Raw genomic sequence first — 24,969 nt, 5'->3', positions numbered from 1 at the left:
GCCGGACCTTCGTTGAAGGAAATTCTTCCTGAATACGAGTCTCTTGAAAGTTTTCTTTACTCCTCTGTACGAAGCCTTTCCGCGTCGACTAAAGGCAGTGGGTCCCTCCCGAAACATTTTTGGACCCAACTCGGTGGGGCGCCGATCCTTTTCCTCGGCCTCTGTCCCAGACCCTAGAGGGATTAAAAGCCCCTTCCTAGCACGAGTCCGCGGTCAACTAGCTAAAATATTAACGCAGAATATATGCAAATACTTGTTGTTCGTATCGATTTTTTTAAATTCAAAATGAATTTCGTGTTTTATTCTGAGCGTGCAGAAATTTTAAACGAAGTTCTAACGTTTATATAGACGGATTTAGTATATTTACTAGTTATTCTATAAGTCTGTTGATATTAACGTTAGAATTTCGTTTGAAATTTCCATGTGGTCAGCAAAAAAAGATAAATTCATTTCTAGCATAGGATTTCAAAAGTAAGCAACAAATATTTTTTTGAAAACACACTGCAAATAACAGTTGTTGACCGCGTGGAGAGGATAGGAAAGGCTCGACCTGAGTGGCCGAAGAAGGGGCTGTGCTCCCCCTAATGCGGATCGTGAGGGGCGACCGCGTCCGTGGGTCTATTGTGTCTTACACGGTCACTTTTTTCGACCTGTACCGCACAGGCGCGGCATTCGTTGGTTAGGGTAAGAACATTCAGGACGCACTGGTGTGGCATTCGTAGTTGAGGAAAAAAATCCTCGCCGCACAGGTGCGGGATTCGGCGCGAAAGGGTTAAGAATTATTTACCTTGATTGCTAATGAATACCAATAAATAAGACAACTAAGACCTAGCCCAGGGTGTTTTCAAATGAAAGAAAAGGTGGCTATTAAAAGAAAGTTCATTGCAAGAATAAGGATTCTTTCCGATGTACCTGCATGTGTAAGACAAGGTTTTCTTTGGAGGTCTAAGACTTTTTAACATTCATTGCACGAAAAAGGTTACTCCTTCATATGCGTCGACATGTGACGGACAAGGTGACTCTTTTGAGAGAAAGCCTTATCACATTCATTGCAAGAATAAGGTTTCTCCTTCGTATGAGTCCGCATGTGACAATCAAGGTGACTCTTTTGAGAGAAAGCCTTATCACATTCACCGCAGGAATAAGGTTTCTTCTTGGTATGAGTCCGAATGTGACTAACAAGGGTGTTCTCATGAGAGAAAGCCTTATCACATTCACCGCAGGAATAAGGTTTCTCCTTCGTATGAATCCTCATGTGACAGACAAGGTTGCTCCTTACAGAGAAAGATTTTTCACATTCGTTACATGGATAAGGTTTCTCCTTCGTATGAGTCCGCATATGACAGATAAGGTTGCTCTTTATAGAGAAAGACTTATCACATTCACCGCAGGAAAAAGGTTTCTCCTTGGTATGAGTCCGAATGTGACAGACAAGGGTATTCTTTTGAGAGAAAGCCTTATCACATTCACAGCAGGAATAAGGTTTCTCCTTCGTATGAGTGCGAACGTGATGGACAAGGTGACTCTTTCGAGAGAAAGACTTTTCACATTCACCGCAAGAATAAGGTTTCTCCTTCGTATGAGTCCGCATGTGACGAACAAGGTTACTCTTTTGAGAGAAAGCCTTATCGCATTCACCGCAGGCATAAGGTTTCTCCTTCGTATGAGTCCGCATATGACAGATAAGGTTGCTCTTTATAGAGAAAGACTTATCACATTCACCGCAGGAAAAAGGTTTCTCCTTGGTATGAGTCCGAATGTGACCGACAAGGGTATTCTTATGAGAGAAAGCCTTATCACATTCATTGCAAGAATAACGTTTCTCCTTTGTATGAGTCCGAATGTGACGGACGAGGTAACTTTTTTGAGAGAAAGACTTTTCACATTCACTGCATGAATACAGTTTCTTCTTCGTATGAGTCCGAATGTGACGGACAAGGATGCTTTTCTCAGAGAAAACCTTTTCACATTCACTACAGGAATAAGACTTCTTTGCTGTGGGTGTACTAACTGTGCATGATTTCCTATCTACAATGAAGCTCTTCCTCATTTCCCTAACATTTTTATTCTCCCTTCTTCCTCCAAAGTTATCCTTAAGAAGCCTATTTCCTTTTTGTCTCACGCCCTGCCTTTTACGCATCAGCTGATTTAAACTTTTGGAGGAAAGAGGCTGACAAGAACTATTATCTTCTCTTCTAGAGACAAAGGTTTTGAGGGATGAATCTTTACCAATTGACAAATTTGAATCAATATCCAAATTACCAGAACTGAAATGAATCTCGAGGTGCTTGATGAGATCATATTTCACATTAAAAGCATCTCTGCAATTGAAGCAATGATAAGATTTTTTCGTTGAACTGGCAAGCTTCCCAGGATTTTTGATCCTGCTATTCCTTATCTCTTTGTTTTCTCGCACGACTGCCTTGGGGCCACTCTTTCCACTGTCAGTGACCCTAAAATCCTTTGTGATGTCAGGATTATCACAACCATTTATTTCCCCCACAATAGTTGTTGCTGCTCTATCTCCTCTGATTTTAGACACACGCCTAGATTTTGAATGAAACTGTCCATCATCAGGAATTGAGCACAAAGTTATTTTATCAGCAAGCAGGGAACAACATACATCATTGTCTTTATCCATCACCTTCTTTCCTCTCCTTGAATTTGATGCTCTAGTCTTAGGTTCAAGGACTGCAAACAAGGCTGAGGCTGTTTCAGGACCTGGGGACTCTAGAAAAGAATTTCACATTAAAAATAAATAGTCAGGGATGAAATCTATGATTCGTTGAACTATTTTATAAGAACCTTAGACAGGTACCAAGGTAGCAGCTTTAACCGATCCTTTGGTTAAATGCTAATCACATAACAAGGTGTCACTTAATTTTATATGGTGTTTTCCATACATTTCTTCACAAATTGAGTGGCACTGCTCAGAAAAAATGAGAAAATATTGCATTCTAATCTCAAGTATCTACTCCAGAATACACCTCAATGCACTTTTTCATGCACAGAAGTAATCATAAACTCAATTTAAAAATAACATGCACACACATTATGTTGAATCAAAACAATAATCATTATTATAAAAACAAATACTTTCTTACATAACAAAGCTTCAATATGCAATAAAGAAATGTAAAGGAAGTAGAGGGCCAGAAGGTAAATAAAGCTCACAAAAAATCATTGCCAGCTTAATAAATCAATTAGAGGAAGATGAAGGGGGTATAATATGGCATATTATGAAAACTTATCTTGAGGAGAATATACATTAAAAAAAGAAATACCTGTAAAAACAACAACAGCAGTAAAATAAGATCACATTCTCTTTGGGGCACACCTCTCTATTTCTAAATGAACTTTCCTAACCACTATACCTTGCAATCTTTTTAAAATTAATTCAAGTTCAAGGATGGGATTTCAAGTTCTCATACCTAGATTAACATTAGGCATGTCCAGATGGGATGCCCCATATCTAAATATCTACGGGTAATGCCCTTCATCAGATATATCGGATCCCAAGTTCCAGAGGGCATCGGATCTGGATCTGAAATTTTATATTATGTCTTCAGTTAATGGACACCCCATGTGAGAAGAGTGGAAAGGATTCTGACTCTCTCTTTGAATATGCCCTCACAGTGCAGCTATTATCTCTTTCTCCCAGCCTTAGTTTGAGAGCCTGGATGGTTCAGGATGGATTGGTTTCAAAAACCATCAGAAAATACCAAGTATGCAGAATGTTAAAATGACAAAGAGATTGTCTTGTTTGCACAATGCATCCAAAATTTTCATAAAAGGCTTTGCATGCAAAGGCACACTGAACCGTCAGACAGTGCATTTTGTAACATCAGTAGCCTACCCAATCATTACTTCCCTACTCTGTCTTAGGGCCATATACAATGGTTTGATTTCAGTGGCTGACCCTGCTGAAAGTTGGCAAAGATACCTGATGTCCAGGTTATCCACATGCATCCATTTTCCAATTTCCTATCTCTTCCCTTATAATTTACCTATTTTCAGAAGCAATCATCACATTAATAATTAAATTTGCAAGACGCCCAGAGTGAATTTTCATAAAACTCAAGGTACTTAAAATGTGAAGCAATGTACAAAATACCACAAGAACATCCTAATAAAAGATTAACAGTTATAAGTTAAATTAACATCCAAATTATTCAAACTTCTCATATCCACACTTAAAGACGGTGATGCTTTGTATTTCACTGTTCTACCTTTTACAATTTGGATGAGGCTATAACCATGAAATCTTAACAAACGAGAATAAATAAGCATGGCCTGGTCACCCACTGTCATTACTCTGCAGAACTATAACTTCTGCACACAAGGTATTGAAATTTAGTTTAGCCTATTTTTAGTGAAATCAGTTTTTTCCATATCTCACTTTTTCCAATAATAACTCTTAGGCCTATTAAAGGACATTTGCATAGAGCACAAACCAATGAATGGGTTTGGGTGTCTATGAAAGCAAAAATTGACATCTGTAAGCACTAAGCTTATGGGAAGGGCCAGGTTCATAGCAGGCAGAATGAGATGACGTCTGGTTCCACACATTTTATTGCTACTAGGACAGGTACAAACTTCCCCTCTGAGATACAGTGTCAGACTCCCCAGTCTATTCCCTCCAAGAGACTTCCTCCCGTGTCGCGTCCATCTTGTGACCCTCTCAGCGTCCTCCTATTGGCCAGAAAAAGGCTGCATGATCATGCACATCATACGCCTTCCCACGCCAAGATGCTGCAACGTGTTACGGCATAAAGTTTTGGAGGAATATGCGGAGACCAATTTCCACGCGAGAGCCAGTTGCAAGTTGTTAATGGGATTAGGGTGTCAGAGTCATGCACGAGGATGGATCCGACGCGAGAGGTTGCAACGTGTTATGAGTTTCAGATACTGAACCCATCACTCGAACGCGACTCTCCGATTCTTCCATTACACCGAGAGCGGAACCGAGCTGGCACAAGACGGTGAGCGACACCCTTACACATCACTTTTAAAACTGAAAAAACCACTTGAGGTCATTTCAACAGTTCTAAGTTCAGTTTGTGTATGGACGCCACAATTGACATAGTACATAGCTGGAATATAATGCTTAGTATTCTTCACAAGTGATTTAATGGGAATTTTTTTATTACCCAGTCTTAAATCCAAAAGTGTAATGTAAAGCACACTGGAATTACCATATGAAATCACATGACTGCATGTATTCGTTAATGTCTCTGAAACATGATGAAAACTTAACTAGATATTTGCCAACCTGACCACATTCTGAAGCAGAACTATAAATGATAAACTAAAGAAAATATAGATGGATGACAAACATAGATGCTACATCCTTCACAAGGGGAGCGTCCAAAAACAGGGTCTCAGAATTCAATAAAATTTTCTTGTGTTATATATAGTCCATTAGGAGCTGTCCTTGAATTAGCCCGCATATGGGGTTATATAACCAAACAGTTTAAACTGAAATACAGTTCAAAAATTTACAGGTCAAATATATTCATGTGTAAGAGCCACTTTGCAAAGAATGAGTATTAGTCCAGTGGTTTAAATGCCCAGTTGTCACGCCGAGGACCTGGGGTCGAGCAAAATTAAAAAATAAAAATTTTCAGTGAACTAAATAGATATGATGCACAAAGGTAAAGAAAACACTTCGCTGTTCCACAAAATAAAGTATATTTGTGACCGGTTTCGATACAGCGTATCATCATCTGGCAGATGATGATAGCTGGCAGATGATGATACGCTGTATCGAAACCGGTCGCAAATATACTTTATTTTGTGGAACAGCGAAGTGTTTTCTTTACCTTTGTGCACCATGAAGGAGTTTCACCATGTCACGCCAACCACCATTGCATTAAATAGATATGGACAAAACATTAGCTCTAACAATATAGAGTGTAGAAATAGAGTATGAAAAAAATACAAATTCAAAATTTGATTGAATTCTGTGATCCCGTTTTGGAATCTTCCCTCGTCAGAATTAGTTACAAGTCTTTTCGGTGAAGAGTCATTTTCAAGCACTGAAGAACACTCACCCACTGCATCCATCATAGACTCCATTGCCATTGTAAGATTCTGAACCAGCTCTCCGTTCTCCACAACAGTAGGCTGAAAGTAAGCATATTTCAGATTTACCAAACACAAATGACATGTCTAAAATAATACAAAAAAATGAAACTCAAATCTTAAATTCTTGTTAATCTCTGGTGTGAATACAAAAAAAAATGAAGTGACAACACCAACACTAATCCTAAAATCTCTCCAACAATATGCTGTCCTAAATACTAAAATATACACTCCTTTCTGGGGTAAAAGGGCAGGCCAAAAGAATAAACAAAGGCAAGGTACAAATATAGCAGGGCAACAAGTCTTCTTCAGAGTTAGTTCTTCTATTCTTGATTATAAAGGATATTTCTATGTGAATCTTCTTAACTGAGGGGAAGTCATGTGGGATAACAGTTTTACCTATCGGCTCTCCATCATAGATGGGGATGACCTCCTTGGATGGCTCCTGCAGCACATTCATTCACCATGCGCTGAGAGAATATTTCAATCAAGGCGTCGTGGGTTGACCTTATTCCTCATGGTTCAGGATATCTAACATTCCATTCTCCTATTTCCTCTTCTTTGCCAATCTTCACCTCACAGTCTAACCTCCACGATTCTCTTCTCTTTCTACTTCTCCTCCGACTGACAGGCAAGACACCATCAGCTCTTGGGCATAGCCTTTGGCTGCAACTTGAAGCCGGGGTCGATTTGTGTCCTCAAGCTGCAATTTATCTGTATTTTATTAACAAGAGAGTTTTACAGTACTCTCGTTAATACGAACAACGTTGTTACGAAGTTCTCGTTATTACGAAGCAAACCGTTGGTCCCGTCGAAAAGGCCTATCCAAGCTATAGTAAAAGAAACGTTATTACGAAATTTTCGTTTTTACGAAATTACGAACCTAAGTTCCGGTCCCGGCGGTTACAATATGAACTTTATTACGAAGTTGCACGCACAAGTCACGGCATTTAGGTGGATATTCACTACACTTAAGTTTCAATAATTGCGCCACGTTTAAGTTATTCTCGTTTACTGTGCCTAAGAGCGTCAAATATGGTTCTTTATTCAATTTACACGCAACATCATATAACTAGCTTCATTCCTGTGTAGTCAGGGTGCCCTACTCATAACCGTTCGTAAATAGGATGTAAAGTCAGTCCTCTTCCTATACACATTCGATTTACGAATTTTCAGAGATACGAGCATTCAAAATTTTCAAATTTCAAATTTGGCGCCTGTCGATTTGGCCGATACTACGCGGTGTGGCGCTGGGAAACTCTCATTGTGATCATGATCTGAATAAGGTATCAATGAAAATGGTGTGAATTTAGGAACTGTTCAAAGTTTCGCCCGTTCTTCGTCACCGCGGGGAGCTATTTTTTCGGCTCCGAATGCATCGCAGGCCCCGATAGATCAGTTCGCCACAAGCGTGAGTAAGCGCATACGTGTAATGCAGTGTTGCATCCCGCAGGATAACCGTACTCCGATAAATTACATACAGTCCGGCTGGCGAGGGTTGTCCGATTACGGCACAATAGGATGGGCGGATAATCCTGCGCCAGCACGGTTTAAAGCCAATCGCTCACCCCCAAACGCACCTCACACTCGCCTAGTCATTAAACGTTGTCAAATGTATAAACGAACACTGAAATAAGCCTGATCCACCAAAATAAGCCCATTCTTCGAATCACAAGAACAAGTAATTCCTCAAGTTTTTCCTCTATGTCCTTCACGCTCGTCGTCCCTTCCGGTTCTTTTCTTCATGGAACACTTTGTCAGCGTTTCCCTTTCTTACCTGGCCCCCTCACACCCTAACCAAACCATTTTGTCTGTTTTTGGACAACTCTCGGTGGCCGGACTGTAATTTTATCAACCTAGGAACAAGGTCTTGGGACGCATCTAGTTTGAATATCGGAGTTCATGTATTCGGGAAGATATCAACCCTCGATTGCGTCATAGCGCAGTCTTCTGTTGAAAAACTGAAACGAATTATCCTGTTTACATATATTTCTGCGTAATTTAATCGCGTTTATAATACACTATTCCTTACGACGATTCCTAAAAGAATCGTTCTTACGAACTTCGTTATTACGAGCCTCCGATTTTTCGGTCCCGTGAACTTCGTAATAACGAGAGTCTACTGTATCTTCTTATAAGCAGGTTTTCATAGAATCCTTACTACGGTGAAGGGGGTATGATGAAACAGGTTCTCATTTTGTAGAAGGATGGGGTGCAGGTTCCATCACCCTCCATTCGCTCCTCACAGGTGTTGTTTGGAGGAAGGGGATTGGGAAAATTGTGGACATTTCACTGATCGCATACACACAACATAAAAACCTCAAAATTAGGAAAGCGGGGAATCGTGGGGGGAGGGTGAAACACTCAACACTCCACTCAATCATAATTGTATACACACAGATATATTCACACGATATTGAATCAGTTCTCCTTGCCTTGTGAACGCTTATTTTATGTTACCCAAGAACTATGCCAAGCAGCATCGGCCTATTTTTGAAAATAATGGTTACGTTTCGAATGAATATTTTCACAGCTTCCTTTATCAATGTTGGTGGTTGTTTTTGGGAATTGCTGTGTAATAAATAATGTTTAACGCTACATGGGTATTGGCGAAGACGAAAGAATACCATCTGCATCTTATACATGAATCAGTCGAGATAGCGAAAAGGACAATCAACTTCAATAGGGAGGATGAATATAACCTCAGCCACATATGGAAAGGGTTCCTGGCCAAATATAATATTCAACGGCTATCGTCTTCTGGGAAAATTCAAAATCGGGTCAACAATGGGTGAACAAAATATACATAAGCACAGGACGAGAACGGTTTCCCTCCCAATCTCAAGTTAACATTCCCAGTAGGAGTGAAACGTTAAGTGTGAAAATGTTACCTATGCAGCAATTGCCAAAAACAACCACCCACATAATGTTTGAGGTTTCATAATCTGGGCTCAAAAGCCCGAGTTTACAGTACTTGAAATTGAGGATTTCTCCCAAACATCACTTTCATCCATTAATTTTATTGAATGTGAATTGCATGCATACCTCAGTGGCATCAGTCTCCTTGGGAGAGAGTTCGTTCTTGGCCAAAACCAGCAGAGTGTCAAGATCTATCACAATGGCTGTTGTGCCTTCAGCATCCACCTCTTCACCTTGGGAAGATGTTGAGGCCTGTGCCTGCATATGAGTCCACAATCAGCATCATTAAAGACAGGGATACAGAAATATAGAAAAAGCTTTGAGAGTTCACAAAAAATAATGATTCCTATTTATAGCATTGATAAATATCTACAAACCACCTCAAAACATACTCTTCTGTAATATTCACATCTTAACATCTTGTGTAACACATTTACATGCAATGAACTGTACAAGATTCTATCATAGTACTCGAAAAAGAAAACAACTCTCATGTTATCAAGAAAATGTAGGATTAGTCACAATTAAGAGATCAATACTACTGCCTGAACAAATATTTGTCTAATGCCTCAATTTGACAGAGATTAAGGTGTAAATGGAATCACTTCAAGATATTGTTGCCCTTATTATTGTTTACTTTGACTATTATTCTATGCAAGGAAAAAGTGTTTGTATTTGGTGGATTTTAACTACTAGATATTTTTACCACTCTCAAAATTCTTATAAGTCTTTAAAAAATAGATTTAAGATTTAATTTTGAGAAAATCATACACAAGAGTACATAAAATAAAAGCATGCTTGGCTGAGACATGGATGAGATGTGGTTACTCAATTGACTAAAGTGCATCATATCGTTACTTCATCCTACAGCAATGCCTGGACTTACTTCCAACCTTGGATTCCATGGTAGCCGTTTCAAATTCTTCTGCATTTTGCAGGAGATAATCATAGTCCCTGCCTTCTTGACATTTACCCTACCATTCCTTCATATACCAAGGTTACTATGGTGATCCAAGGAGTTGTAATTCTATATGTTGGTATAACAAAGTTTTCTATTCTGTAGTGAGCCAGGTAATAAATAGCTAAGGAGTATAAAGGAGCATTCATTGCATGCAAACAATAATTGCTAGTTTTAATTATTCCACTGCCTATCTAACCTAAAGTACAGAAGATATAAAACCCCTCCTAACATACAAGAAGTAAGCCTAAAACGATCATGAACATACTATTATCATAACATTTTGATATTTGGTGCTGTTTTAGGGGTGCATCATGGGTGGCAACTGTATTAAATGTGTATTACTTTAAGCATTGGAATATAACTTTTTAAAGCAGTAATCTTGTAAATTTTAAGAAATTTTAAGGTTTACTAATGCATGTACCTCAAAATGTTATGCAACCAGCTCCACACTAAATATTCTCAGTAAAATTTGATGTATTTCCCACAAAATCTCAGTCCTCCTTATCTGAGTCTAAAACATGATAATCAAGTCTCTTTGGAGCAACAAAATTAGAAGATCCAAAGAAAAATGACATATATTTGCTTTTCGATTCTATCAGAGAAGCTATAGTTATTGATGTCTTATTTTCAATTGATAATGTTGAATTCTACTTGAATCTGATGTCTAGTATCCTTGTCTGTGTCCCTAGAACCAATTATAAAATAGCAGGAGCTCATAGATAAAATACCTACTTAAACAGCATGACTCACACTACTCCAAATTTGACTATACTACCTCACACTTGTGTGTTCATGTATGTTGCAAAAAAGTATATTTGTAATTAAAATGAATTACTTCATACAAACATTTTTTTTCGTTTGCACTGTTTTTGTATCTTACATGCTCATTGACATATCCTATATTTGTCCAAACAAATCACTGGACTAACTTAAATATTATTAATATGATGACTACCTGAACAGAGGCTTGGGGCACAAGACCATTTGTGGCTCCATCAGTGCTATCGTTGTGCACATATCCTCCATCATCACTGATCTGATCTGCTTTTACACAAGGGGACCCACATGTTTCCATGCCACTCTGAGAAAAAAAGAGAATTAACACTTCCTTGACATGGGTTTTCACCAATTGGTACAAGCAAAAAGATCACAACCAAAACAGCAAATGTATGCGCAAATGAATAATTCCCTGAATCGCTATTCTGACCTCAGAGAGGAAGGCAGGAGAAATTTATTCACCAACAAAATAGGGAACAACAAGTTACTCTGCCTTTTCAATTAGACATAGGAAAATCTTCCAAAGAAGGAAGAAATAAGTGTATAGCAGGTTAAGATGGTGAAGTGCCTCTTGAGCTATTGAAAAATTAAAAATATACACCTTACGTGTGCAAAACATTATGTGTTCCCCAAAGTTTCAGGCCTTAACAATGGAAATTGACCCAAAGATAATTGAAACACGAATTTTAGTTTTTTTTAACCATATCTCCAGTTTTTGTTTGCAAAACTTGAATTTTAAATGAGTTTGAAATATTCAAAATGAAATTACAAATTTTAGGAAACAATAGACACGTCACAAATATACACCTAAGTTATTACCCCTACATCAAAGTATAATCCTAAATTTTTTCAAATTTTTAATTGGTGGAACACAGGCAAAAAAATGAATAACTGACTTGCAAATTTAGCACCTCTGTACTCCAGGAGGATATTTGATTTGATTGTTGAGAGGAACGATTGCTGATATGTTTGTAATGTTATTTATTAAGAATAAAGATTAACATAAACAATGCCTATCAAACTTAGATTAATCGTAATTATTGGTTATAGCCATGCCGTAAAGCTTTAAGTTAGTCTTCAAATAGAAAGAAATACATTGTCTGCCAAAAATTATTTTTTCATATCTCCTGAGTCTATATATCCATGAAGTTTTCACCAGCATTTGATCCAATTTCCTTAAAGTGCGATGATATGACAGAAGTGGTGATAATTGGTACATGGTCTTTTCGAATATGCATGAAGATCGTTTTTCATGGGGCAAGTCATTGCTCAGGTTAGCATTGGATGCATTTGTTGTAATTGCTAGAATCCAAGCCTATTATTGTAGCAAGGTCTATTCTAACATCCCACAAAAGAGAATTCTCTCCTGAATTCTTTCGGTTCACCACTTGACACTATGCAATTTTGACTACACTCGTACATACCTACCCATGCAAAAAAATGTGTGCTGTGACTTCACTAAATCTGCACTGTAACTGGACTAAACTCTGTGTTTAGCACAGTCACAGTACACATTTCTGTACTAGACTATACTACGGCAGCTAGAATTTGAGAAGAACTGTACTGTAACAGCGCTGGATCACTTTGCTTGAACTGTGCTAGAGCTCAGACTGCACTGTGACTGGGCTGGGTAACATGACTGGAGCTGTACTATGGCTCAAACTGGACTGTGACAGGGCTGGACATAAACTAGTCATTGACGGGAGAAAGTATTTCCTATATTATTTCATATTACGATCAACTATCATTTCCATGAGAAAATGAATGCATAAATTATATAAAAAATTTATGTTGACAATACCGCGGCAATGCATAGCTCCAGCTTGCATATTATTTCAATAAAGTATGTTCAAAAGAACAACTTCCGCCGATTCTCAGCCATCTTTGTTAGACAGCATTGGTGTTGAACCGGTTGTAACATTACTTGTTTACGTGCTCTAATCCTCTGAACTCTACGCTGTACGATGGATGCATCGATGTAAGATCGACGCTAAGAACGTGAAGAAGTGAACCTTACTTCATTTACATCAAAAGTAGCTCCTTAGCTGGGAATTTTTCTTGCAGGTGAAGTGATATCATCGATTTTGCTGAAATCCATGTGGTTCGTGATGAATCAACTTTCCACGATTGATTCCGACGACTCGCAATCTACTCCTTGCAAAGCACGAGAGAGTTGAAAAAGACATATCTTTATTTATACTCTGCTGCTGGGGTAAGTTCTCAACTTCTCTAAAATTAAATTCAGACAAACTTAAACAGTCAAATGTTGACGTAACACTTTATTAGATATCAGTATATTATGTGTTTTCCTTTTAATTTCAGGAAGGAAGCCAAAGAGGCAAATGAATTGAGCGGCCATGCCTTAACAAGACTTTCATTTTTATGTTTATAATCATGAGTATATTTGTATTTAATAAATTTCTTTTATTTTCACATCTTATTGTCATTTATTGTGCTCCACGGTATTAGTACTGAAACTTCATCAACAAAAAATATCGAGGTGGGCATATTTGTGGCAACAAGACAAGTATCACTGAAGTAAATGTTGGTGGTTTTGATGTTGAGTGCCGGTTGATGTGCAGAATAGGATTTGTCAATTTTTCTCATAGAAACTAAGTGCTTCAATAGCAATATTTTTAGTACCATAAACTTTGTTCATATTAAGGAAATGGAACGTATCAAATTCAGTGAGTGTCTGTTAGGAATATGGTTTATCTATCCTTAGGCTAGTCAATATTCAAATGAGTGTAGTCGTTTTGGCCACTGTTATCTCTTTGCGGTTTTCTGATTGGATCAGGCAACCAATCTTCAAACACCTAAAAAGGGAACTATATATCTCTGTTAATTGGCCTATCTTGATTTAATTCCGCTTCTTGTTTTCAATAAGATATACAGGGAATGCAATAGCCACATCAAGACTGTCAATTATTGATTCAGGGAGAGTATTACAGTAAAAACTGTGCTATGACAACTGCAGTCTGACCGCGCTGCAACTGTACTGTGATGTTTCAATTCAAGTGCAGTCTAAGTAGAGTCGCAGTACAACCCTTTTAGCACAGTTACAGTGCAGCTTTAGTACAGCCACAGCTCAGATTTTTTTGTAAGGGTAATGTTGTGCCAAGTCATTAGCCAAGACCTTGGCAATAATATCCTTACAAATTCCTTCATAAACTAAGCTGTTTCAATAAACGTCTTGTATCTATGTATATTCTTGCTGAGATTGCCATGCCTTACACATTTTTATCCATATTCTGCCTCCTTTTAGGCATGAATGACCATTAAAACAGATATATTTGCTTTGATAATAATTGAGTAATACTCTACTGAAGTTAAAAACCAAGTTTTGAAAAAAATAATAGAATGGGTATGCAATTTAAAAATAAATCCATATGTTAGAGTAACTAAGTTTTATCGCAAAATAATTTTTCATGTTACTTTTAAAAAACAATTTTAAATAAGATTTCCATTATATGATACATTTCATAGAAAGGAGAAATTATTTAATCGAAAAAACTATAGATATAGTGTTACGAGGAAATTTTTGCTGTACTATTGTTAACATCACCATATCTAATGTCACCCATTTACTATCGGAGATCATATCTCCTCGCATTCCTCAACTCGGAAATGGAATCCTAAAAAACTCAACTTTGTGGGGCAAAGAGCAGCAGCCTGGTTCCTTTGGAGCACAATAATTTCACATTTCTCATGATAAAATGCCACCAATACTCCTTCCCAATGTGATGACTCTGGTACCTTTTCTGTCTCAGCGAATACCAGGTGTCAACAGATGAGATCCTACAAATGCCCCACCTATTTTCAGAGGTGGACTAACCTTGAAAATGGACACGCATGTAGACTTTTATATGCAGCGGAAAATTCATTGGACATTCATGAACACCAGTCTCTCACTTAGTAGTTTATCCGAATAATTTTCCCTCTTGTAGTTGCACATGACTTGTCTGTATTGTTTAACATTCACCGATTGAGAAATTAAGCATTAGAGAAAGCCTATTGTTGGCATCAGAAATAATGAAGTGTCATCACTTCGTCGAAAACTGGTCCCGGAATATTCAGTCATATTCTCACGCTTTCAGGAAATTGGCTTATATGATTCATGGTTATTTAAAGTCATGAATATGAAAAAATTATTTTTGGCAGACGATATATTTCTTTATACATATGACCTAAAATTTATATATAACCTAATATATTAATATATATAACCTAAAATTGTTAATTTAATTTTGAAAATTTCAAACTTATGTAAAATTATGGTTTTCCGTCAAAATTTTTTAAAAAAATTAATGATGGTATGATGTACTATTATAAACATTTTTAAACAAAAAATATTTTGCAAACAAACACTGGATATATAGTTAAAAAACTAAATATTGCATTCCAATTTTTCCTGGGGTTATTTTCCATAGTTGAGGCATGAAACTTTGGGGAAACAATTTTTGATGCATGTTAAGTATATATTTTTAATTTTTCAAAAGCTCAGGGGGCACTTTTCACCATCTTAACCTACTAGATACTTCATTAGCAATATTTTGAGACACAATGGACTCATGACATCATTCATTGGCAACCAAAAGTTTTTGTCTACATGTGCAGGTGGAGAACAAAAATGTTTATTTCATCCCTTAAAGGTAATAATTACATTTTAATTCAATCAAAGTTGAATATACAACATGCTCCATCAAAATCAGCTCATAGAAAATAATTGATGCTTCTCAACAACCAACCTGGTTTGCCAACATCCAATACCCTCTCCAAAGATGGTATCACTTGCTCAGTGAGCAGAGGTTAGTGATCAGAGCAGCTGTATGCCCCCATTCTGTTCAGTGCAATGTCCCATTTATTTTGAATGAATTTGTCAAGAACGACACACCTCATCGTTAGTTAAAAAAACTTTTGGGCCTGTGGGCTAAAACTTAAGGAACCTTGATTCCCTTGATCTTCCTTGAAAGAGCAACCAAAATAGGGCAGGAAACGTACATTGTAGACATAAACTAGCATTCCAACATTGCGAAGAAGCTTTTCTTTAACTAATATGATGAGTAACCATGAATTCTTCAATGAAGACTTAAAACACGCCTCAAGTTTACTAATTAACATTTGATAAAGGAAGGGAAAAGGTATTTTTACTATGGTAAATGATATTGGATTATTCCTTGGAGGAATAAATTTTTGTGGTAAAAAAACTATTCTTTACAAGGCAAAAGTGAACTTACCAAGTCATCCGTTGCCAATGGGTCCAAAGCATTACTTGACATTCCAGCTGGGTCCGGTGTGTTCATCACCGGATATTTACCTTCACTGAGAGGGTCTTCATTCTCCTCCTTCACAGTTTCCTAGAAGATAATGCTGGGTGCCAATCAATGGGGCAAAATAAAAATGTAAATAATTATAAATAATAACAATAAAACCTCCTCTTTCACCCGAGACCACTCAAGCTGGCTGATTTCGTGTTTGCACAAGATTTTAGTGACAACCTAAAATGAAATGGCTGACATGACCTGTATACTGACCACAACTTGGTGTGGCATGCTTCTCAATGTGCTAGCCAAAGAAGAAGTGGGTAAATTCGACACCTTCCAACTCAGAAGTTAAACGTTCGAATCCCAAATGGGTGGCCTTCAAGCATCCAGGCCTCGGAATATTTGCGTATCCTCAGCTTGAATGTAAAATAGGACTTCCAAGTCCTGAATTCTATCAATCAATAAAGATGACGCTATTATCATCATTTCGTCATATTTTGTAGAATAAGGGCCATTTATTTCATCAACATTGCAGGGCTACCTGACCATTGGAACATCATCAGCCCCAGAATAAACTGTTGTTGCCCTGCATGTACATAATCAAGCCTAAATATGGCCAAATTTTTAACTAAACAGCTCCCAAGGCTTGCATGCCTTACACCCTAAAAAACACGGTGGCTAGTTGTCATCTACTTTTCTACGTTATTCTGCATATAGAGGGAGAAAAGCTCACATAAATAGTTTTAAAATGTACAGGAACACAGCAGAATAGTAATAATACAACCACATCATATCCATCAAGTGAAATAAATAACAAATTGGTTGAAATAAAATAATAATACTAAGTGGCATGCATGCTCCTTGCTTATGCTAATATATAGCAATATTTATATGTTTAGCACTAGGTGTGCTTTTGAGAAACCAGTATTTCCTTTACTTTAAATCATAGAAAACATATTTTCACAATACTATTAGGCAATTAATTTATTGAACTACAGAAGGTAAAAGTGAAAAACCTTGAAAAATGACGAACCTTGTTTAGGCAACGTAAGTTCTTACATCAATGATGATATTTGCCTTGTACCTATCTCACCTTGCCTTGTACCTATACATGTACAGACCAATTCTGAAGTTATTATAGACATGATGGCTCTACTTTTGGATGTATATAAAAGTATTTGTGGCGATTAATAATGAACCAACACAACTTGGCTGACGATAACAATTGTTTATTTAACTTGAGTCACTGCCCTGACAATACACCTGAAAGTTATCAGACATCATTCCTTAGTTTTATAGTTAGGTCCCATTATGCAACCAGAGCGGAAAATCCACGCTGCACCATCATTTAAGCCATTTCAGAAAGCATGGCAAAGGAATCACCCCACCGATCAAGTAGGTAAAACTGAGGCCTAGTTATGAAATTACAGATGTGTATGGTCAACTTACTGCTTGGTCATGTGACCGAGGAAAGCAGGCCTAAAAGAGTTTTCTCATAATGCCACATGTTGTGCCAGAGCAAAGCGTTAATAGTTCTGTTTCTACTGTTAACCAAGGAATGTTCTGACATCCTTGTATACCTTAGTTGTAATGCAGTCACATCTAAGTCCACTTTTTTATTTGAAGGTAAATAGTTATAATGAAGAGGATAACGTAAGTGGCCAATTACATTGGTGCATGAGTGCAGCCGGCTTGAGCGGCCTCTGATAAAAGAAAATTCTCTTAGGTACTTTCAGCAATTGCATCGGTCATAGGTGTTGAGTCGCTGCTGTGGATGCTGTAGCAGGCTGTATGCATGTTACAAACATAGTAATGGCTGCATGGATTCTCCAATGCAGTAGGAAGCATTCCTTTTTAAATACTGAGTCAGGTCACCTTTGAATTCGTTCATTGATTCATATACCTGTATTGCTTTACTTATTACTTTATTATTTGTTCTTCTACTGCTCAGAATAACATCAACTGAGGGGCAAAGCAGACAGAAATTGAGTTGAGTCAACTACTTTTGGGATTCCCACCAGGTCATTTTATCCATGCTGGCCAACGTTTCAGGCTCCGAGTCGGGGCTTATCCTCAGGGCTGCTGAATATTCTTTTATCACAAACAAATAAAAAACATTTATCCCTGAGAATGAGCACCAAGTTGTAGTTTGAAACATAGACTAATATGGGTAAGTTATCCTGATTGGAGTCCTGAGAAGAGTTTGCCCACATTATTTGCTGGGAAAGCATCAAATAATATTTCCAAAAATGAAATTACTAACCTCAATTTAATCCGTGTGATAGACAATAATTTTGGAATATGTAATGAGAAAAATACACATTATGTGATCAAATGGAAATTTAAGCAACATGATCTTCAACAGCAGTGAAAACTTCCAGTTCTAGACTAGAGAGATCAACTGCAGTTAACCACTGAGGAGACCTGTCAATTCAGTCTATACCGTTCGCTTCATTTACCCTGGTATGACTAAAACACTGATAAAAAAAAATCATGCAGCAAGTCTCCCGTTAATTAAAATGGAAAACAAACACACCCTAATTTTTATATTGATATAGCCATGTTCAGAACCTACTCTTTACAATGATAACAACAATGACAAGCATTGGTGCATGAATCTCACGCTAAGTACCATCCGAAATTACTTAATGCTTTATTTTTCAGTAAACTGGCTTTTGTTGGAGTTAGGTGATATTGAATGTTAGACAGAGATTAAAAACTAATCAGTGAACATAAGTACTACAACAATAGTATGATGGAATGCATAAGTAATAAGAAGTTTTTATAGAATGAAATAAGCAGCAAATTAAGTCATGTTACAGACCAAAAACTATGTTATTGCCTATTTATAGGGTTTATTTCTTGCGCTACACTATTTTCAAAACGTATTTCAGCTTTTTTTCAAATAATAGATTAATTAAGGCTAAATATGTCTTTCTGGATGAAGGGGTGATGAGTGCTGAGCTATCAGTTTCTTCCCGAAATATGCAATAGGGTTTTTAGGATCACTAATTAGCATTTACATGGTTTCAATTGCATGGATTTTAACACCCTATATAACGTTTTAGATGAAATGTCCATTAATCGATCATTTTCCCTTGAAACTTATATTTGTCTACCATCACTGGCCTCAGTAGCAAATTTAGTGAACCCATGTCACACCCTTTGCCTGAAGCGACAACATCTGTATTTTAACTAGGCATTCCTAAGTTTCTTGCTTCGTTAATGTGGACAGCTTTTTTCCCAGAAACAAAACATCATCATTGCCATCAGAAAGTGATGATTGCAATGCAATTACTAAAAATAGTAACTTCGACATACCAAAGGCTACTGCCATGAGGGGAGTTTTAAGTACAAAGTAGGCATCGATAATGAGGACTTTGAGTAAATACCAAGGTAGGTAGCTAGGAAGGTCTACGTTAGGCACACATAAACATTAAATGTAGGTAGTTAGGTGGAAAATTAAACTATCAGTGAGCCTATGAAGAAAAGTTCACCACACTTTAAAATGACATAAAATTTATCAAAATATTTTAAATTTTCTTCACCTATGAGAGATGAAGGAAAGAGATACTCTTGAATGATTTATGGCACGCAAATATGTACACAGTAATTAAGTCTGATCACATGCCATTCACATCACAAGTACCATGTTATCATCGAGACACTAGACGTATGTTGGAATCAAGGAAGTGATGTCATATGCCTTGAAATTTAATTCTTACTCTAGTAATGAGAATGCATTTTGAATGCTACCAATGGAGAGTGTAAACTGCAAAATAGTCAAAGGGACCACATAAAGGAGATACAATTCCATCCTGTGGAAGCCTAATTTATATTTTCATTTGTAGTGCATTATTATTTGTTTCAAAAAATGACCAGAGTAAAACAATAGATGCAGAGAGATTAGTGTTTTCCCATTATTTGCAATGGAGTTAAGTAAAATCCTATTATCTGTGAATCTATTTCGAGATAGACTGGATTTCAAGAAGTCTTCCATGACATTATCTCCTTAAGACAGTTACGAAACAATTTCTAAACATAATTCTAGTAATTTTTTGCTTCATATGATCAAATCAAGACATTCCATCAAAGAAAAATTCTATTCATCAAATATTTGATTCTACTACTGGTATCCCTCACCAAGAACTACATATATGTTACAAAAAACGTCATGTTAAGGATATTTAGTGATAGGAAAGAAGCATATACCATTCCAGCAGTGAAAGATTCCACATTCTGGACCATTGACTGATTTTTTTGATGGCTGTTTTACATCTATGGGTATCGATGTAGTTGACATGGCACAATGACGGAAAAATCCAAGAGATTCAAGATTGCAAACTACAAAATCTTTGATAAGGCTGTTTTACACTCGGCACGGAATTGCTCAGGTTGGAATGGCATTTATCTCTAAAATAGCGAGGAACTGAACAAATGTATGAACGGCATGAGAACAAGGGCTATTTATCCATCTTACAGCAATGCATTTGCACATGTGTTCTTGCATTTCCATCCTATACAAGACACAATTTTGACTGCACCTTTCGTACACTCGTCAGATTGTGCTACAGGAAAGGTAAAGCGAGCTCTAAAGCTTCAATCCTGAAACATGAAAATAGTGTCTTATGGCCATAACCTAAGGATCAAGTAGCAGGTCAAAACAAATACCGTATATCTCCGAATATAGTCCCCCCTTTTTTCCAAAAATGGCCGTGGAAAAGTAAGGGGGGGGACTATAATCGAGTGTAATCCAATTTAGCATACTAAAGGTGACCATAAAGTAATAAATAACGGCATAATGGCTAATGTTCTCGTAGTCTTTCTATTAGAGTATATTTATGAGGATTATAATCGGAGATATTAGTAAATACTGCCACGTTTTACCGGAAATTAAGACAATTTTTACCACAAATGTTGTACAGATACGATTATTCCGATTCAAATAGCATATCGAATATGCGTTTTCACGGAATCCATCGGGTAGCCGCTAATTTTTCTTGGAAAAGTATTGTTAGAATAATTCAATCGACACTGATCACTTAATGACGCAAAACAGTAAATAATTAAAATGAAAACTAAACACACACTATCATTACATTAATCGAACACTAGAATTGAATCAATAGTATATGTACCCGTCGCTCATTTAATAACTACACGATTTAAATAATTGCGAAAAATAAACAGATAAAGTGAACCTTTCGTGACGATTTAGCATTTCATTGCGTCCGTAGCTACTATACGTCCGTGCGGTTCGTGTTTACAACCACTGCCTTTACCGCCTTCACAGAACAAGAATGCGCAATAGGTGATGCATTTGTTTCTGAAAAGGCGCAATGATCGACGACTTTAAACCAGAAGCGCCGGCATTACTGCATTTGATCGAAATACAGCGACTCAGCATCGAAAGTGTAATCAATTTATTGAGGAATATCTTCAATTCGTCAGGGTAAATAGGATCGATAAATTACGTCGCATAACGTTTCGCAATTATTTCCGCGATATTTTCTTTATTAAAAATAATTTTACGTTCAACAGTGAGGTGATGGATCAAGTAGAAAGATGAGGATCAATCCTACCGCAGATTAGAGGCCTTCAAAGACGGAGTTTCGATGCCAATTTAAAAATAGCCGTTGCAGAATACGCCGTAAATCATAGTATTTACAGCGCTAGCAAAGCGCTAATACATCGCGGAAGTCATTTCGGGGGTCTCGATGCGGCAGATTCAAAGAATTAGAGGAAAATATCGTCGAATTTGTGCGCAAATGCAGAGCAGAAGCTCTTTGTGTAACTTATGCAATGATTCGCGACGAGGCATTGAAAATTGATATATTTTTTTCAGTTTTAATGTTTGTTGGAAAAAGTTTATTTCTTAATTTTATTACTTTGATATTTGTAAGTCCTGTAGTTTAATTGTTTTGCTTAGCAGGCATTTGATAGCAATATTTTTACAATATTTATAATTTATTTAACACAATTTTATTTAGATTTCCTAAATTCTTCAGGTCACTTGGATTTGTGATGACTTGATGGGTGTGTTACACTGGATCTAAGGAAGTTTCAGGGCCAAATGCAATACTGTTTATGGGCTTTAAGTTAAAGCTTATATATTGACATTGTCTGTAGTCATTTGGAAATCAAAAATATTAATAATTTGTGAAGGTTTAAAAAATACAATAGCCTTGGATACTTAAAAAAATCTCATTTCTTCATTACATCTGGTTAAGGAACTATAAATTACTGATACATGCAATGGATCACAACATGTTTTAGGTATAGTTATTTTGTTGTGATGGAAAATATGTGAACAGATTTGTTCTTAATCTTCACAGAAAATAATAGTTTTTATCGAATCTAGAATCTTAACTTGCAAACCACAGAAAAATTGCCTTCCTTTACATTTTAAATTTTTTCCCAAAACTGAGGTCTCAAAATTGGGGGGGGGGACTATATTCGGGGGGGTGGGACTATATTCGGAGATATACGGTACTGTGTTGGTTTGCTGGAACGGAAGAATTCATAGTAGTGACCAACACGAGTCTAAACCGGAAACTCATTACATGCACTTAGCTCAGAGGAAGTGTTTGCGATGGATGAAGGTGCTTTGCTAGGGTTTCTTCGGTAGAGTCACATGCACCCACACAATGATAAGGAAACTCTTTGTGAGAGTTGATGGGATGGTGCAACAGTTTCTTTGGTTCACAGACACACACACTTACGCAACATAAAGGAAACGTGCTTCCTCATGTTTAAATTACTATTTAAGACCATTTTTATGCCCTATCTATCTTTTGTAGATTCAATTACTAACTGGATAAGTTGAATTTGGATCGTATTTACGCTTCCCTTACTTAAAATAAAGCTACATGAGGGTTCTGGCTACTTCCTATGCTGAGATAAAGCAGGAAGATTGATTGAAGAAAAAGAGAGTAAGCTTGAGAGTCAGCTATGCTGTAGCAAAAGCAATAGGCTAGAAAGGAGAATTGAGGTAGTCCACCATATCACTCCTCCATGGGATGTGTGACATTTCTCTCACAAGAATGGTGGTATAAGAAAGCTAAAATCCACACACATGCCTATGTTGATTAGGGCGGTTACACTTTTTGCCTCATGTTGTGCAACTGATGGTCACACACAGTGTGACCAGATTTTCTGATTAATCTGGACATGTCAATTAGGACATGACCTCAGTTTAAAAAATTCTACTGCGAGAACATTTTCATAACTTAACATCAATATTATTGCAATTACCAATATATTTGGTTCATTGATGTGGAATTCTTCATAGATTTTTAAATTTATTATTGAGTGGTTTCATTAAATTTGTGTTTAGTCTTTTCTGTGGTCTATCATCTGCGATGTTATGCATAAGAATACATTTAATGGGTTATCCCGTACATAAATGAAATGAAATAATGTACTGATGACGCCTTCATATGAGGTAACCAGACATCCGGGTTGGTCCATACATGTCATTCTTTATAGATACGGTGCCTGGGCAGATTTTTTAAGAATGGTGAAGAGTCCTCCTTTTTGAAAACCATTAATATAAGTGTATAAATGTGTTATTAGCCACTCAGAACTATCAACAAAATTTCTGAATCTTTCTTAAGCTTACCACAGTAAAATACAACTGCATAAAGGTTATTTTCCCTAATTTCAACCCAGTGGACCACCGAGAGAAACAAACTAAACATTGCCTCAGGCCGTGTTCCAATCCATAGGGTGCACCCTAAGTTGATGTGCTCTAACACTCTTATCGGCTCTTTTGCTCTTTCCTGCTCTGACTGCAAGTGGTGCCACCACTGTACAGTGGCGATTTCAAAACTGAAAAAAGTTTACTAGTGAATTTTGGCATCAAGAGAATGTTACTGCTGTTGTCCATTAATTATTGCAATATTTTACTGCATTAAATGCAAAGGTGGAAGTGGTAACACATAAAATACAGCAGTGGCAATAAGGACTGGATGCAATTGTAACCATTACACTTCACAATAAATTTATAAATTTTGGACAACAAATTTCGTAAAGCATAATGTTCAGACAAATTAAAGTGGTTTTGAATAAGAAAACAATTTTATAAATGTGTCCTTAAAATTTAAAATATTAATAACTGTGAATAGTTGCTATCATAACATTTTACATGCAGTTAGTTGAAAAATTTAGGGTGTCTAGACAGCCAAAGCAGAAAAATTCTTCCGTTATTTGTGATTTTTCCAGGGAAACTTTTCACCTTGATGTTACGTGATTTCTGTGATAGATAAGAAATTTATAAGGCAAAGGAATTAATTACTTAAAACACACTTCATAATCAAATTTGATTTAATAATTTAAATTTATTCAATGCGAGTCAAGAAGGTACATCAACATCAAACCTAACTGATGTCACCTGTCCTATTCCACCACTTTTTGGAATCTTAGTTGAGACAAGAGTGTTAGGAATTTCGATGCTGTAGTCTTGTCTGACATTCGATGCTTTGATGCAGCAGTAAAAATTCAACTCAGCTACTGCACTCATGATTATGACAAACACTTTTTACACCAGAAAATGGGCATTGAACTTAAAAAATTATGCCTGAAAGCAATTTTAACTGTCAGGCTGGAGAAAATTTTCAAGAATAATTCATGCATAATTCCAGACACTTAAAATTCAATCACAATTCCTCATTTTCCCGGTCACTGGACACAGAGATTCACATGTAATCTAGATTAACTTGATTTGATATCCACTCTATTTATTATGATCAATTTAAAGAACCAATTCACCACCTCAAATCATATCCTTTCCAAATTCACATAATGAACAGAAATTTCTACCTCTAGTGGTCGTAGCTAAAGTGTTGAAGAGCAAGTAAGGGTGAATCCTTGCCCTCTCTCGTGCTCTTCAATTATGCACTCTTCAGAGCAGGACCGTAGTGGACTGGAATCTCAATAGGTGACGTCAATTCCCAAATGTGACCA

At 36.9% G+C, this 24,969-nt stretch overlaps 1 protein-coding gene across 2 annotated transcripts in view; it reads right to left on the bottom strand.

Moving 5' to 3' along the window:
* Nucleotides 1-710: 710 nt before the first annotated feature.
* LOC124173211 (zinc finger protein 182-like) overlaps nt 711-24,969 on the bottom strand; it is a 94,292-nt gene continuing 70,033 nt past the window's right edge. For both annotated transcript variants that reach the window (XM_046552747.1, XM_046552746.1), the window contains exons 4-8: nt 15,979-16,098; nt 10,920-11,045; nt 9,130-9,261; nt 6,054-6,126; nt 711-2,730 (exon numbers count right to left, since the gene is read on the bottom strand). In XM_046552747.1, coding sequence (XP_046408703.1) covers nt 980-2,730; nt 6,054-6,126; nt 9,130-9,261; nt 10,920-11,045; nt 15,979-16,098 — 2,202 coding nt within the window. In that variant the 3' untranslated portion in view covers nt 711-979. The remainder of the gene's footprint in view (nt 2,731-6,053; nt 6,127-9,129; nt 9,262-10,919; nt 11,046-15,978; nt 16,099-24,969) is intronic.

This window comes from Ischnura elegans (assembly GCF_921293095.1).
Source record: "Ischnura elegans chromosome 13 unlocalized genomic scaffold, ioIscEleg1.1 SUPER_13_unloc_4, whole genome shotgun sequence".
Lineage (NCBI taxonomy): Eukaryota > Metazoa > Arthropoda > Insecta > Odonata > Coenagrionidae > Ischnura > Ischnura elegans.
Note: the sequence above shows the minus strand (reverse complement) of the source record. Positions and strands in the feature narration are given on the sequence as shown.